General features: G+C 47.4%; 1 protein-coding gene across 2 annotated transcripts in view; it reads left to right on the top strand.

Moving 5' to 3' along the window:
• The first annotated feature begins 817 nt into the window (after nt 1-817).
• Nucleotides 818-17,335, top strand: part of LOC147881398 (uncharacterized) — a 34,098-nt gene continuing 17,580 nt past the window's right edge. The window contains exons 1-4 of one of the 2 annotated variants that reach the window (XM_087369953.1): nt 818-988; nt 1,091-1,213; nt 2,897-3,045; nt 3,163-3,284. In XM_087369953.1, coding sequence (XP_087226079.1) covers nt 2,976-3,045; nt 3,163-3,284 — 192 coding nt within the window. In that variant the 5' untranslated portion in view covers nt 818-988; nt 1,091-1,213; nt 2,897-2,975. Of the gene's footprint in view, nt 989-1,090; nt 1,214-1,859; nt 1,933-2,896; nt 3,046-3,162; nt 3,285-17,335 lie in introns of those variants that run through there. The other variant, XM_087369954.1, reaches the window with a different exon arrangement.

The raw sequence follows: 17,335 nt of genomic DNA, 5'->3' as shown, positions 1-17,335 counted from the left end.
AGCTGCCCATGCAAAGCACGGGTTCAGTACTAGTGTATATACATACATACATACGGACGCGCGCGCACACACACACACACACACTTTTTTAAATAAATGGAATTACACACACACACACACACACATATATCTTCCAATGCACGTTTTGCCTAGGAGCTTGAGACTTGGATTGGGTATGAATGGTGTGAACCCATTTGGTCTCAAAAGCACCTCTTACAGTGTATGGCCAGTGATATTGGTGAATTATAATCTTCCACCCTCTATGGCGATTAAGAAAGGACATGTTATGTTATCCCTTCTAATTCCAGGGTACCATAAATTCAAAAATTATGATGTTTATTTGGAGCCTTTGATTGACGAGCTAGAGATACTTTGGAGAGGTATCGAGGTGCATGATGTGAGCAGGCCTCCCTCATCACGAGACTTCAACTGCAAAGCGGTCTTGATGTGGACGATGCATGACTTCCTAGGCTATGGCGAGTGTTCAGGTAAGCATTGCACTTTTAATTATAAGTAAGCAAAGGATGTGGCACCCTAAACCCACCTTCAACTCTTAATTGCATCTATTGTTCATGTCTCACTACATCCCAGTCTGAACCTGCCCTAATTTAACAACTTAGGGTGTTTACAGACTATGTCCACCCATGCCCCCCCATGGTGGATTGAATGTATTTGGGCCGTTGGTTGGATGTGGGCGAGCAATCTTTGCCCATCCTCGGTGCGAGCAGTCAAACTTTTGAGTTGACTCATGCACTTTACTAACAAGAGGACACGTGGCATTATTGACACGTGGCATTATTGACATCCATTGAACATTTCTAGAGAACGTCTCGTGGTCTTCATAATTTCTTGGACTATTCCCAACAGCATTTTCTTTAGAAGTAAAAACGTAGAATTCTCGGGAATCTCTCTCTCTCCGGGTTGTTTTGGTTAGAATTCCGCAATTAGATTTTCAACACTTCTGGTCTGCGCTAAATTGTTTCGTAAGGCACGACAATTGCTCCGATAGCTATTGTTTCGGATTGTTTTCGTACTTCGCTTTTGTGGGCTTGACGAATTTTACATGCTCTGTAACCTTCGATGACAAAAGGGAAGGGAGAGCAGGTTGTAGGCTCAATGTAACCGAATGCAGATGCAGAGGGGCCTTGCATTTTGGAATTCTCCGTCATCTTTTTCACACTCGTTATCCATTGCCTCTGCTGGCTCCTAGCAGGTATGGTTGCCTTGAATTGTATCCCTTTAAATAATCGCCCTGTGAACGTTGTAGTATCCGTCTCGAGAATGGCGCTCTATCCAGTCTTTTGCGCTCTATTATGCTGGCAAATCATACTGAGATTAGGCTTATGAAAGGGGGGGTTCCTGTACTAGTCAATGTCTCCAACTGGCAAATGCTACTGTGGCACGTTAGTACATCCTTCTCCTGCTGCATGCTTATGGATGCAATGATAAATTCTTGGACAATTATAAATATTATTTTTTTCTTGGGGCTATTCTTCATAGTCTGCTGCTGTCTCTCAGTTAGTATCTTTATGGCTGGAACCTCTAACCAAAGAGTTCAAAATCTAACACACCTCCCAGTTCATAGGGCTTATCCATGCCCACCCCTGAGGTGAGGAGTGACAGCATCTTGATACAGCCCATGAGTCAGTAGGAGGAACTACCAATCTCCACATGGTTTCCAAGCCAATTCAATAACATAAATACCTAGCTCCTTTTCTAGCCGCAGCCCTAGGCTGTACTTTAGAGCAGCCGTAGGTACATTTCAACTTAGCTTGGAAGACATAATTATGTACATAACCTAAAATAGTCAGTACTTATTGAACTCCCTTGGCTTGTCCATGGCATTTAGGTTTGTCAACTGATCCAGTTTTGGACGGACTGTGAAGTCATAAATAGTTTCTTTTAGGTAAAGGCTTGGCAAGGGACTAGCAGGTAATAACAGGTTTCTTTTCTGGGGAGAACGTACGGATATAGGATGCAACTGGGTTATCTGTAGCTTGATTGTAGGTCCTTAAGGCTGGAGATGCCTCAGCTTGATATCATGCACAGTTGGGCCGTGACTCATGGTGGCAGGTTTTTGTTTGATAGCATTGGATTTGTTTTTGTTTATGAAGCAGTGGTATTAGAGGTCAAGTGAAGTAACGATTTTCTGTCATTAAGCATGTAAGGAGATTCATCATTCTTCTGCACTGCAATATTTTATTCGGTTTTTCTGTAATCTTTTGAGAAAGCATCTACCTGCATTCCATAACGTGAAATTATCACAAGCATCCATTGCCCCTACAGGTGGAAATTGCTTTGTTTTGATCATTTGATTGCTTGCTATTGTGTGGTGTTCCCTGATCATCAAATCTGGAGCCAAGTCTGGCCTGAATTTAATCCAGAAGTTGCGTTTTGCTTCTGATTTCAATTTACCAAATGAGATAGTGTGTTTGATGATGTGGCATGACACACCAGTTGTTTTCCTCTATCCAAATAGGGTCTGACTTGTGGATAAGGAACCATTGCTGCTGATTGCTATCATATTGTCGTTTCTTAGTTTGATGAAGAGTAAGAATTATATACAGGTGCCTAACTTTCTTTCCTTAATTTTTGCTGAAAGTGTATAAACTTCCAGACCACCACCAACTTTTCAGTGGACCTGATTTTCAGTTGGCCCTCTTTATTCGATAAAGCATCCTTTTTATTCCTTTGGGGTAGGCTAATAGGTGTTGGTGTTTGGGTCCTGTGATTGGGATTTCAGTTTGTATTAAACCAGTTATCTGGTCATGTTATTACTTTGATTTTTCTGCTGGTTTTTCTATGAAAGGTGAATATAGTATCGAGCAGTTTGAACTGCAACTTCGCCTTCACTTGCAGGGACTGTTCTGATGAAAATTTTCATGTCTTCTGGCAGGTCGGATATTCAACAACATCAAATTTTTGCAGGATTGTTGAGTTGTTAGCTACCTTCAATCCGGAGGAAGGGCTTGCCTATGCTTCGCCAAATGACAACTATATCTGCAGCCCCTGCCACTGTACTGCAACTTCCTAGCCATGTTGCTGGTGGGTTATGTAGTTCTGCTTTGCATAAACACTTGTATACAATGTTGTCTATTCTGTACAAGAAAAGCCTTGTTATTCAGGAATGTGGCATTATAATCTAAAAAAACGGGTTTTCAGGAGCACCCCCACAAGTTTCAGCAGCAAGCTTGAATGGCATTGCAACTTTCAAAAGGGTGCAGACACTGCCACATAGTTCATGTGTAGCCATGCTTCCCGTAATTACTTGCAATGCTGCTTCGGTGAGTTTGGTATTCTATCGTTATACATAATTTGGTCTCAGTGAATATTTTGTTTAAGAAGGGAAAAAAATCAGTGAGTTGCTTCATACGATGCTATCTACACAAAAAGGGAGAGTTGATTTTGGTCAAGACTAAGTTATTACACCTGCAAGTTTATAGATACTAAATCTTGACTCAAGCTTTAAGCATGGACTCTTGTGAAGGCCATTTGTGCACTTTTTGCATCTTGTGATGCTTCTTTTGTGGAGAATAGTGGGCTTGTTTTCTGATTATGATAATATATTCTATTCTTAGTGGGTTGCTGCCCTTTTTCTCATTGGACTCCTGTGTCCTCTGAGTACTTTGAATTGTTTACTTCAAGAAAAGAGAGTGGACAGATTTGGAGAGAGGGTTAAATAGCAGGAGGTGGGAAACGGAAGGGGGAAGGAGAGAAATGATGATGATGGCTATGTGTATCGTCTGCAGGAATCAAACATGGTCTTTGTGTGTGTGTGTGTGTATGAGAGAGAGAGAGAGGTGTGCGTGCACATGGGCAGTGTCTTTCCCTATTTTCGATCTTCATTGTATCGGTCTCTTCAGGATGCTCATTCCTTTGGAGACCTTCCTCTGGCCCAGTTAAGTCTTTTATTACTGCTTCTAGTTTTGAGTAGCAGCTGCTCCACTTTGGACGACTACAAATGTACTTTTTTTTGAATGAAATATCTCTTTTACAAAAAAAATGTGTGTGTGTGTGAGAGAGAGAGAGAGAAAAAGAGAGAGAGAGAGAGAGAAGAAGCAGAAGAAGAAGAAGAAGAATGTATTACCGTTCTCTGGGGGCCGAAATACCGACCCATGGGAGAGAGAGAGAGAGAGAGAGAGAGAGAGAGAGAGAGAGATGTCCCTGGGAGGCCTTGTGGGCCCATGGGACAAAATGCGGAATACACCAGAAGGGAAAAACTCATACAAGCCACAAAGGGCTGAAGCAAAAGGCGCGCTAAGGCCCTTGCGAAGTACTATGCTGAAATAAAGAGCTCTATAGCTCAAGCAGAAATCAAGTACAAAACATGTGATATCATATCATATCATGAACGATCTGAAGTAGGGTGAGAGCTGAAGCTGGAACTGGAACTGGAACTCAGAATCTGAAACCTGTCATGGTGGTGGCTCATCTATGGGCGGCAAAAATGTCTTGGATCTGCGTCCGTCTGGCTGTCTCCTGCTGTGGTGGCAGAGGGGGATGTGGTCTCCATCTCTGAACCCGCTGAGCTATGTTCAGAGTGACCTCTTGTCTTGGGCAGTCTACCTTGAGGAAAGCTGTGATAGGGCAGACCTCAATCAAGTGTGCTCTGGTTGCTCTTTGCGTCACGGGTAGCATCTCCAATGCTCTCTCGGCAATCCATACTGCCCGTATATCAGCTAGCTCTTCCTCCTCTACCCCACTGTGTCCTAGAGCTGACTCAAATGCATAGAAATCTGTGACATGCCTCTGTGTCTAGTGTCCTCTGGTTTGGTCTCTTCCTGCTGCTCTTTGATTTGTCGTAGTAGGGTCTCCTTGTGTCAGCGCATCCAAGTAGATAAAGCCCAATGCAGACCTGGTCATGGAAGTGATCAATCGTGACAGTGGGCCAAACCCACTCTCATCCTGATAGAGACAGTGGTATTGTCCTCGGATCTCGTAGTAGGCTAGGCAGGTGCAGAGAAAATGCTCCTCTGTCTCAGTCACTCCTAGTGTGCATAGCATGCAGATCCACTGCTCGCAGGGTATACGTGCTGCTCTCCCTGTCTCAAGCCTCAGCTGATGGGATGAAAACCGCATTTGCCCAATGGCGATCCTCAGCGTGTGTGAGACTCCTCTATGAGAGAGAGAGAGAGAGAGAGAGAGAGAGAGAGAGAGAGGTTTGAGGGTGGGGGGGTTACACAAGTAGTGGATGAGTACACAGCAAATAGGGATCTTGTAGCCCAAAAAGGAAGAAAGTTTTGAAGGGTCTACGAGACTGAAAAAAAACCTGAGATACAATGAAAGCTAAGGGGTGGGGTCACTAAAACGGGCACCCAACGCCATTGGCATCTTAGCAGGCATCTTAGCAGGCACCACTATGTCTGACCATTCTCCAGTGGTACTGCACTTAGAGCTGCCCCGTCACGGACTCCCCCAAAAAGGGGTTCGTATTTCAGATGTTCTCTTCCAGGAGGCGGACGTTCAGCAGTTGATAGCAGATCTCTGAAGACAGCCCGAGAGTAGATCCGAGGAGGGTTGGGCGGCCTAGGTGGCTGAGAGGATTCAGCGCAGCAATCGGGAGCTCCAAAGTTAGGCGCCTAGACGGAGAGCGGCTCTTTAGGAGCGGGAGTGAGCCCGTCGCAGAGACCTTGCATCTATTGAGAAACTCAGGGAGCAGGATCCAAGACCCTAGTGGCTTAGGGATCGCCTGGAGTGTGTACGCTTGGAGCTACAGGATTTGGAGTTTGCAAAGCAGAGTTCTCATACCATTCTTCTTGGGCCAGGTGGGTCCAACAAGGAGATAGGATGACCCGATAATTCTTTTCGGCCACCGGACCATGGTCCACAGGAGCCCAGCTTCAGCGGCTTTAAGACCCACAAGGACACATACGCACGGACCCGCAGGAGATCCTTGAGCTGACTACAACCTTCTACAGCCAGCTTTTTCAGACAGAGGAGTTATCGCCCACCACCATTCTGGCTAGAGAGGCGGTTTGGGAGCAGACCCCCTCAATAGTTTCGCCGAGCCTTACCAGACCATTAGAGGCTTCATTTACGGACGAGGAGTTGTGGGAGGCCCTTCAGGCCCTTCCAACCCATAAGTGCCCTGGCGAGGAGTGCCTAACCTCGACCTTTTTTTGATGCTTCTGGGAGCATATCTCCATCCTTTTCAAACCAGCCTGCCAGGAGATCTTCGACTTAGGATCACTCCCACACTCCTTGAGTAGAGGCTAGATATGCTTGCTTCCGAAGGGGGGCGACATGTCAGACATTCGGCAGTGGAGGCCGATTACCCTTTTGGACACCGCTTACAAGATCTTGGCTAAGGTCTTGAGTCTACGTCTAAGACCCCACCTCCCAGATATCATTCATGAGACGCAGATTGGTTTTGTCTAGGAGCGTAGCATCCTGGATAACATCTTCACGTTCTCGGAGGCGGTGGACTGGGCCAGAGAGGAGCAGCAGCCGCACGCTGTTCTTTTCGATTTCGAGAAGGCATATGACAAGGTGGAATGCTCCTTCTTGGAGGGGACCATGCAGAGGCTTGGTTTCTCAGAGAGATGGATCAGAGAAGCATCAGCCGACAGGTTAGACATTCGGGAATGGAGGCCGATTACCCTTCGGGACACCGCTTATAAGATCTTGGCTAAGGTCTTGAGTCTACATCTGAGACCCCATCTCCGAGATATCATTCATGAGACGCAGACCAGTTTTGTCCATGAGTGTAGTATCCTGGATAACATCTTCACATTCTGGGAGGCGGTGGACTGGGCGAGAAAGGAGTTGCCGCTCGCCGTTCTTCTTGATTTCAAGAAGGCATATGACAGGGTGGAGTGGTCCTTCTTGGAGGAGACCATGCAGAGGCTCGGTTTCTCAGAGAGATGGATCAAAGGAGTATCAGCTCTCTATGCGAGCAGCTCCAACCAGATGATTATTGGTGGCCACACAGGCGAGGCCTTCCCTCTCTCCCGCTCAGTGAGGCAGGGTTTGCCCGCTGGCCCCTTATCTTTTCCTTTTTGTGGCAGAGGCCTTAGGTTACTTCCTGCACTCCCAAACTCTTGGTATTACAGGGGTGGGGCTTTCGATCAGATAGCAGGAGCTCCTTGACTCCGAGTTCGCAGATGACACAGTGCTATATGTGGATGGCTCTGCAGCCAGCCTGGAGAGGGTCAGAGGAGCCCATTTATTGCGAGGCTTCCAGAGGTCGCATAAATTGGACCAAATCCGTTGGTTTCTTCATAGGCTCGGAGGACACCCAGGAGATTCGAGATTGGGGAGCTGATTTTGGCTTTCGTTGGATCCCGAGAGCCCGAGAGGAGAGACGTCGCGTTACTTGGGCTGCCAAGTAGGCATTGACATTTCGGCAGAGCAGCAATTCAGCCCGGTCCTAGAGAGTGTCAGGTGGAAGCTCTTATACTGGAGCTCTACCAAACTCTCGCTTGTGGGTCGTGTACTAGTGGTGAACCAGGTACTCTTAGCCATAGCCTGGTACATCGCCTCGTGTTGATGTTTTCATCGGGGTTGCATGGGGCAGCTACGGCGCCTAGTACGAAACTTCCTCTAGTCGGGATCGGATGGCACACGCTACACTAGAGCTAGGGTGGCCTGGGAGACAATGATCTTGCCACTAATGCAGGGGGGACTTGGCATTATTGACCTAGAGATGCAAAGCAGAGCCCTCTTGGGCAAGCTGGTTGTGAGAGGCCTTACTCCGGGTGCGGAACCTGGGAGCTCCTACTCCAGAGGGGGCTTCCTGGGAACACACCTCGCATAGGGGGGTAGTGGCAGCAGTCCTACAGGTGGATCTTCTCCGAGGCTCCGTTGATAGGGAGGAGCTCTCCGTTGATGTGAAGTCTCTAGAAAGTGTGGCATAGATTGGCAAGAGGACTGGTATGGGCTAGGCCATCTTGTAGAGAGTGAGTGTGAGAGGAAGCCTCTCATCTGGCACCCATATGTCAGACCTAGAGGGGTGCATGTTGGGGTAGTGGACTCATATCGGGGATGGGCATAGTGGGACAGGGGACCGGCCTCATCCTTTGGGACATGGAGACGACTTCATAGAGAGACAAAGGCCCGCAGAGACAGGGCCCTCTCCTACCTCCGAGGAGTAGGTATCAGGATGCAGAAGATTGAGGAGGCGATCTCGGACTGCGGTGGAAGGGACTACGGAGCCCCTGGACCCCCCATTGCTGGTCAGGACAGTTCTTGCGGACAGGAGCACCGCTCCGGATCCACTTTTTTCGGGAGTCTCTTGGTTCCCCCCTGTCTCATTTCTATCGAGAAGGAAAATCAACAATGGAGCGCTGCTGTGCTCAGCATGATCAGTTTGTCGAGGTCCCTCCCTCATCTGTAGTCTCCGGGAGGTAGCTCATCATCTAGCAAGTGCTATGATCAGTCCAGTGGTCTGTCTCCCCACATCAAATGGTAGAGAGATGTCTGTATGGTACGCTGTTAGCCCCCTTGTGGTAAAGCACCCCCTAGTGTGAACCCCCTCCTACCTTAGCTGGTTTTCACCTTTTATCACACCCATCCCTTCCCAAACAATTTCACTCTCAAAATTACTAACTGTAGTGGTGCGGAAAACAGATTTTGTAGGTCCCAAGCCGTGGAGGCTGTCCATCAATCTGCCAAAATGTGGGGCGCTTTTGCACAATGTTCTCAATCTGCCAGGACTTTCCATCTTCTGGTAGGACCTTCCTTTTTGTGAGATATTCTATGTAAAACTTGTTACGATGACCTGATCTCCAAAGCCCATTATATGCACAAGGATACGGAGGATGTGTTCATCCACATCTATAGGTGGCACCTCAGCAAAGACACATTCTGATTTACATATTGTTTCAGTAATGACACATAGGACACATCATGAATCTTGGAGGTGAGGCCTAACTCCATTTGATATTTTACTTCCCCAACCTTGCAGATGATTCTGTAGGGACCATAATATATGTGGGCTAGGTTTGTGGTGAAGTATCTCCTATGTGTTAGAAAGTCACTGCCCCACCTGTGAGCCCCCGATTTGAGGGGACAAGGGGGCAGGAGGCTATAGGGGGTAGGGGAAGGAAAAAAAACACACCTACCTGGCCTGGAACCCACGCAGCAAGAAGATGATGGCGTGGCATCCTGGGCGCCTCCTAGAGCTACATCCTGGCTGTGTTGTGGACTGCAGCAGCAGTCCATGTGCTGGGCACATGGGCCCTTATATAGGCCTGGCCCAAGCCGGCCAAATCAGCCAAAGAATGGCCGACCCAGCTGGTCGGTTGGGGGCCCTACCAGGTCGGTGCCTAGATTAGGGAGCCGACTCCCTGGTCGGCCTCTTTGAGAGGGCCTAAAAAGCGGCCCTATTCCCCGTCATATCTCATCACCAGCACTGACTGTCATGTGCACGGATCGGTATCTGACGTGTACTAGGTACACAGAACTAGCTCAGGTTAGCCTGGGGAGGCTTAGAGCTAGGCAGGCTTGATTCTCGGGTTGAGTGGCAAGGGTACGAACTATTTATAGGTCTTCGCTATTTTTGGCGTCGGGGCCCGAGTCTATAAAAGAGGCCCAGGGGGTTCAGTTCTCAGTGAGCAGTTGGGAGCAAGTCTCGTTCCCAGGTGCTAGGTCTGATCCTGGATTGTGTCGCGGACGCGCGCCTGCATCTTAGCGTAGCCCAAGGCCCAGTGGCAGATCCAGGGCTTCACAGCGCCACCTGGTGGTATGGGACACCAGGCTGGTTTGGATCTGATTGGGAGTTCGTACCAGTAGCTCAGCTCGTGGCTCGGGGGGACATCTTCTGATTCGGGATCACATCCCGTAGATGTCACGGTTGGGTGGTGAGCAGCCTGCTCAGTTCTGATGTTGTGTGTGGTTATTTTGCAGATCAGGGGTTTCAGGAGTGCTGGGACGTGTCAGTTGGTATCAGAGCCAACTCCTGAGGTAGGAACTTCTGATGCGAGAAATTTGACGGATTTCTCTTCCAGGTATGCCCTAAAATTCGAGATTTCCTGCTGCGTATTTGCTGTCTACCTGGGGTAGAAGGGGTGAGGAAATATCTGGAAAAGGAAGAAGAAGAGGAGTGAAATAGAATCGAAAATTCTGAAGGCTACAGAGAGAAGTCTGAGGGAGTAGAAGGAGAGCAGAAAGGAAGGAGCGTAGGGCAGGAAATTGACAGCCTAGGAGTAGAGTATGCGGGGAGTAGAAGAGGCGAGGCTGTAGGGGCAGGACAGCCTGCGCAACAGGCTGACCACAGCCTGCGCAACAGGCTGCGAACAGCCTGCCTAGGGCTGCGTGCAGCCTGCGCAGGAAGAAGGGCAGGGGGAAGGTGCTTTTTTGCGAAAAAGCACCCCTCCAAAGTTGGAGGGGCTCAGGTGCTTTTTTCGTAAAAGCACCCCTCCAAAGCTGGAGGGGCTCAGCCTTCTTTGGAAGCCTAGCTTCCAAATTAGGTCGCCCTGCACCCTATATAGGTGGGGGCTGGGAGCTAGGCAACCCACAAGCAGCCCCAGTTTCGAGATCTTACCTTGAGATCTGCGCCAGCCCGCCTCGCCCTTCAGCAGCGCCCAGTTTCGACCAGCTCCTCTGCTGCAGCCCCTGCCTGCGTCAGCCCAGCGCTGCTCCCAAGGCTCCCGTACCAGCCCGTACAGCTGCAGCTACAGCCGTACAGCCTGTACGGACTGTACTGTCACCTTCGGTACCTGCTGCTGTTCCGTACAGCAGCTGCGCCTGCACCTACAGCCACCGTACGGACTGCGTCAGCAGCCGTACAGGCCACGTCAGCAGTCCGTACAGCCTCCACCATTGACTGCGCATCCGGTTGCAGATTCGGGGAGGCACCAGGGTTCGTGGTCTTCCAGATTTCAGCATCCTTTCTGTCAGATTTATCTGGAACGGTTTTCTTCTACTCCATCTCCCTCCGTGCTCCGTTTCAGTTATTTATTTCTCTCAGCCTGTAATCGAGTTAGTATTCAGCCATGTCTGATGCTCCGAATCCCGAGTTCACTATGGGAGAGCAGGAATTAGATTACACTCCAGTGGGGGAGGATGATCAGGGTCTCTATGACGACCTGATCACTAAGAAAGCCTTCAGTGAGTTCACGACTGCTCTAGATGGTAAATTTGAGCAGGTCAACGCTAATCAATCGGGGTTGACACAGCAACTCCAAGGGATACAAGCTACCTTGACTCTTCTGGCTAGCACGGTTCAGGCACTCACGCATGTGGATGCCATGGCCTCCGTGCTAGGCCCGAATATCACTCCGGATCCCTTTCCAGGTGACCAGAAGTCAAGAACAAAGGAGGTGGTTGACACTTGGCTGCACAAGTGGCAAGTTCACTTCCAATTTCACCCCTATCCAGACGAGAAAAAGATTCAGCTAGCAGCAGGGTTTATGTCAGGTAAAGCCTTGCTTTGGTGGAAAGAACTCCAGCCTAAGCCTGACACTTGGACAGAATTTGAGGGTATCTTCAGGAAGGAGTTCCTGAAGAAGGAAGATGATTATGATATCGTCGGCAAGCTCAAAGCCCTCGATATGTCAAAGTTGAATTTAACTTTTGAAGTGTATCTTCAGAGATTTAGGGATCTGCAAACCAGGGCCACCAAAATGGATCCTGTAACCTTGTTAGGTTTTTTCGTGGATGGTTTGCCAGACTCCTATAAGTTACAGATTAAGAATAACAAGTGCACAACATTACAGGAGGCCATGACATATGCACGCATATATGATGATACCATGGCCGGTATTAAAACAACCACAGTTACCGAGACCAGCGGAAAGAACAAACGCAAGTTCTTTCAGCATGCGACTGGTATTGGGGAGACGAAGTCTACGGACAACGCCTCCAAGAAAAGCTTAACTCCTGCGAAGAATGGTAAGGCCCGTTTCCTTCGCACTCTACAGCTCAAGAAAGAGGGCCGGTGTTTTTATTGCGAGGAGCGGGGCCACACGAAGAATGAGTGTCCTAAGCGGAAAAACCAGAAATTGGTGCTAGGACCGAAGCTCCAGGCAGGTCAGCGTACCGCAGCCAAGGGAGCCAACCAGGTTACGATGACAGGTATTTCAGTAAATGTCATTACCTGCCCCCTTTCTTGTAATTGTACCTTTAATACTTCGTTATTTGGTTCCCATGATCTTTTCCGAGTTTATGGAGAAGTTAGGGACCAACGGGTTCACATTCTCTTTGATCCGGGCAGCTCTCACAATTTTGTTAATTACAAATTTGTGCAGAAGATGAGGCTGTCCACAGTACCTAGCGACCACACCTACGAGGTGCAGCTTCCAGCAGGGAAGCAGTTTTGGGATCGCAAGGTTGAAGCGCTTCCCATCCGGATTCAAGCCTACACAGGAGCTCTCACATGTTACGTTATGCATCTAGAGCATGTAGACTTGTTGATCGGGATAGAGTGGTTTAAAACCCACAATATCCAGATCGGATGGACGGAGCATACCCTTTCTTTTGAAGACAAAGGCACCCAATTTTGTATTCAGTGTGATAAGATTATCCCTTCTCAGGGGCCTATTGTATCTGCGATGCAGCTTCGGAATATATTAAACACTTCTCATTATGATGTCTATCAGTGTGTTTTGATTCCACTCTCTTCATTTATTGTTTCGGTAATTAACAAAAATGAATTAAGTGTGTTTGAACACCGAGAATTGAGAACGTTGTTAGATAATTTTAAGAACGTATTCCCAGCTCAACTGCCGGAAGGTTTACCTCCAGAAAGGGCAGTAGATCATCGCATAGACTTAGTCCCAGGGGCTCAACCTATCAGTGTACCACCATATAGGATGAGCCAGGTAGAGGAGGATGAGTTAGCTATCCAGCTTGAGGATTACCTGAATATGGGCTATATCCGCCCAAGTAAATCTCCTTGGGGTGCACCTGTCCTCTTGAGAAAGAAAAAGGATTCTTCCTGGAGGATGTGTATAGATTATAAACGACTTAATAAAGTTACAATTAAGAACCGCTATCCTTTACCTCGTTCTGATGATTTAATAGACCGTTTGGCCGGAGCGAAGTATTTCACTAAGATTGATTTGCGTACGGGTTATCACCAAATCCGTATCTAGGCTAAACACATAGATAGGACCGCATTCCGGACTAGGTATGGTCATTACGAGTTCCTCGTATTACCTTTTGGTTTGACCAATGCTCCTGCTACTTTTCAGCAGATGATGAACGATTTGTTCAGAGATTATCTGGGCAAATTTGTTGTCGTGTTCTTAGATGATATCTTGGTATATAGTAAAACGCTTGAGGATCATATAGGACACCTCCGGGTTGTCTTATTTGTTCTAAGACAGCATAAGCTTTATGCCAAGATGAGTAAATGTGACTTCTTTATGAAGGAGATCATTTACTTAGGACACAAGATTTCTTCTGAAGGTATTAGCATTGATCTGGATCGTATCCAGAAGGTTTTAGAATGGCCTATCCCTCAGACTGTGAAACAACTTCGTTCTTTCCTAGGATTTACGGTATTTCTTCGGAAGTCGGTCCGTGATTATTCACAAATCACGGTACCATTGACCAACATATTGAAAGGTCGTGGACGCAAGTCTACTCAACCGATCCCTTGGAATGATGCAATGAACAAGGCTTTTGAAACCTTGAAGTTATCTATCAAGGAAGCACCCGTTCTTGCATTACCCGATCCTACCCGGCCTTATGTTTTAGAGGCCGATGCGAGTGATTATGCGATTGGGGCAGCTCTATTCCAAGAGGGCAGACCTGTAGCTTTTGAGAGTAAGAAGCTAGACGACACTCAGTATCGTTGGCCCACACTCGAGAAGGAACTTTATGCGGTAGTGTATGCTCTCAAGGTTTGGAGACACTACTTGTATGGTTCAAAGTTCCTTGTATTGACTGATCACCAGTCAATCAAGTATGTGTGTGATGGCTCAGAATTGAGAGGAAGGAAAGCCAGATGGGCAGAGTTAATGCAGGATTTTGATTTCGAAATACGTTATCGTAAGGGTTCGCTGAATAGTGTGGCGGATGCCTTAAGTCGAGTTAAGTTTGTAAGTGCTTTGTCATTTACGGAAATATCCTCAGACCTATTTCAATCCTTGAGAGGGCTATACGCAACTGATAGTCATTTCAGTTCTTATTGGCAGAGAGTCCAGGCTGGGAGCTCCATGGTTGACCAGGACTCAGGGATTGTGCCACCTAGGATACAGGCGGCGGGAGGTCAGTGGATGATTAGGAACGGCTTGCTGTTCCGGAATGAAAAGATTTGTGTACCTGATGTTCTGGACCTTAAATCCAAGATTCTCTGGGAGTGTCATGATGCTCCTAGTGCGGGACATCCAGGTATACATAGGACTCTGTCTCTTGTGAAGCATACCTTTTATTGGCCTAAGATGCGTGCATTTGTAGAGAACTATGTGGTAGGTTGCCGAGTTTGTCAGGTTACTAAGGCTGAACGCCTTAGGAGCGCGGGCTTATTACAGCCTTTACAGATTCCAGGTAATAAATGGGAAAGTATTTCCATGGATTTTATTACTGGTTTGCCTCGTACGCGCAAGGGTCATGACTCTATTTGGGTCATAGTCGACCGTTTGACAAAAATGGCTAGATTCTTACCTACAAGAACAACTATTTCAGCTGTTCAGCTGGCTCACGAGTTTGTGGACCACTTGTTCAAGCTGTATGGTTTGCCATCTGACATAGTCAGTGACAGGGACTCAAAGTTTACAAGTAACTTTTGGACACTTGTATTTGAGAAGTTAGAAACTACTCTAAGTATGAGTTCCTCGGATCATGCACAATCTGATGGAAGTACAGAAAAGGTCAACCAGTTGGTTGAGGACATGCTTCGGGCATATGTATCTAAGAGACAGTCTTCGTGGGAAGATTATCTACCCATGATTGAATTTGCTTACAACAGTGCAAAGCATTCTAGTACTGGTTATAGTCCTTTTATGCTTATGTACGGGTTTCAACCTAAGTCACCAGTTATGGTAGGATTACAAGGGATTCAAAATGATGCTGCTAAGAATTTCTTGCAAGACATGCAGGAAATGTTGCAGTTTGCCAAGGAGTCTATTAGAAGTGCCCAAGATCGGGACAGATTTTATGCTAATAGACATCGTTCACCTAGAGAGTTCTCTGAAGGAACGATGGTATATTTGAGAATTCCTAAGGAATCCAAGAGCCTAAGTACTGGTTTGGTTCCGAAATTATCCCCCAGATACTGTGGCCCATTCAAGGTCATTAAAAGAATTGGACCAGTTGCATATCGACTAGAATTGCCTCCTGATGTTAAGGTACATCCAGTCTTTCATGTCAGTAGATTGAAAGAAGTATTGGGTGCAGATGATCAAATTGTTTCTCCTCATGAGATTATAGAAGTTACAGATTTAACTTTTATTCCTCACGAACCTGAATCTATTCTTGAATTCCGTGAAAGACAGATTCGAAATCGTACTATCACGGAATACAAGATTAAGTGGAAGGATCGTGTTGAGGAGGATGCAACATGGGAGACATTACAAAACCTCCAAAGAACATTTCCCGATTTCTTAGCGAACTCAGGAGTGAGTTCTTAGAGGAGGGGGAGTATGTCATGTGCACGGATCGGTATCTGACGTGTACTAGGTACACAGAACTAGCTCAGGTTAGCCTGGGGAGGCTTAGAGCTAGGCAGGCTTGATTCTCGGGTTGAGTGGCAAGGGTACGAACTATTTATAGGTCTTCGCTATTTTTGGCGCCGGGGCCCGAGTCTATAAAAGAGGCCCAGGGGGTTCAGTTCTCAGTGAGCAGTTGGGAGCAAGTCTCGTTCCCAGGTGCTAGGTCTGATCCTGGATTGTGTCGCGGACGCGCGCCTGCATCTTAGCGTAGCCCAAGGCCCAGTGGCAGATCCAGGGCTTCACAGCGCCACCTGGTGGTATGGGACACCAGGCTGGTTTGGATCTGATTGGGAGTTCGTACCAGTAGCTCAGCTCGTGGCTCGGGGGGACATCTTCTGATTCGGGATCACATCCCGTAGATGTCACGGTTGGGTGGTGAGCAGCCTGCTCAGTTCTGATGTTGTGTGTGGTTATTTTGCAGATCAGGGGTTTCAGGAGTGCTGGGACGTGTCACTGACAGCCAGCACCTAGGTAAGTGTGCAGGGAGAGGAGTAGACTCAGCTTTTGTATCAGCATCTCTTTGCTGGTTGTTGCTGTTCTCTTGAGCTTTTGTCAGCCCACTGTTGTGGAAGAATATATATGAGTTTTGTCTCTATCTCTCTTTGAGTGTTGTATGAGCTGCGATCGGGAGTGTGAGTAGTGAGTGATTCTATCCTCTACTTTACAACATGGTATCAGAGCAGGGTTTCTAGCTCTAGAACGGTCGGAGCTCCTCAGCAAGAAGGCGACTCCAATCAACACTCAGGTTTGCTCCGTGGTCAAGTTCTCTACTGTAAATTCATTTTTCAGTTTGCTGGTCGCTATTACAGCAAGGATGGAGGACAAGGATTCAACTGTTGCCTCTTCAGCCCCTTCTCTTCCTTCCTCCTCCCCTAGATTTCTCTCTTTCACCATCTTGAACTTTGGAGAGTCAGGGAAACTAAATGGGTCAAACTACCCAATCTAGAAGGTGAAAATCCGGAGTCCTTTAGTGGCTCGGAAGCTGTGGAAGTTGATAACGAGAGTAGAGGCAAAGCTGGAAGATCTATTGGACAACAAGGGAAAGATTCTCATTCCAATAGATGGATCTTGAAAGTTAGGAAGATAGAGATGCCCACTCCCTAGCATTAATCATAGGGACCACAGTGGACTCTGCTCTTCGGCACATTCAGATGATTGAGATGTCTGTAGAGGCGTGGGCTATTCTGAAGGATCTTTACGAAATAGATAGCACATCTCGTATCTTGCTTCTTCAACATCAACTATACAATCTGGATATGAATGAGAGTGACAATGTTCATGACCATCTGACAAAAGTGAAGGTGGTAAGGGACCAACTCGCAGCAGTTGGTTAGAAGGTAGACTCAAGTCATCTAGCGTTGTTGACGTTACACAAGCTACATCGCAGTTTCAAGAGTTTCGTGACTACGGTCACCGTTGGACAGATGACCAAGCCTCTCACCTTCGAAGAGCTTGGCCCTTTACTATTGTAGGAAGAGGCTCAAGAAAAGCTATTTACTCAATCGGATGAGAAGGCTCTCATGGCAAGGGACAAGTCCGGCAAGGGTAAGTTCAAAGACTCCAAGATCGAGGATGTAGAGAAAAAGAGGCAGATGAAGTGCCTCTACTGTGAAAAGCTTGGTCAAAGCTTGGCCATTCCGCTAAGGAGTGCCGCAAGAAGAAGGCGGACCTAAAGGAGTCCAAATCCAAGGAGGAGCCAAAGACCGAATTGAGAAACATAACGACCGGCGCTCTCTTTA

This window comes from Dipteris shenzhenensis, chromosome 31, assembly GCF_047967505.1.
Source record: "Dipteris shenzhenensis isolate YYH24624 ecotype China chromosome 31, Dip_SZ_1.0, whole genome shotgun sequence".
Classification (NCBI taxonomy): Eukaryota; Viridiplantae; Streptophyta; class Polypodiopsida; order Gleicheniales; family Dipteridaceae; genus Dipteris; species Dipteris shenzhenensis.
Note: the sequence above shows the minus strand (reverse complement) of the source record. Positions and strands in the feature narration are given on the sequence as shown.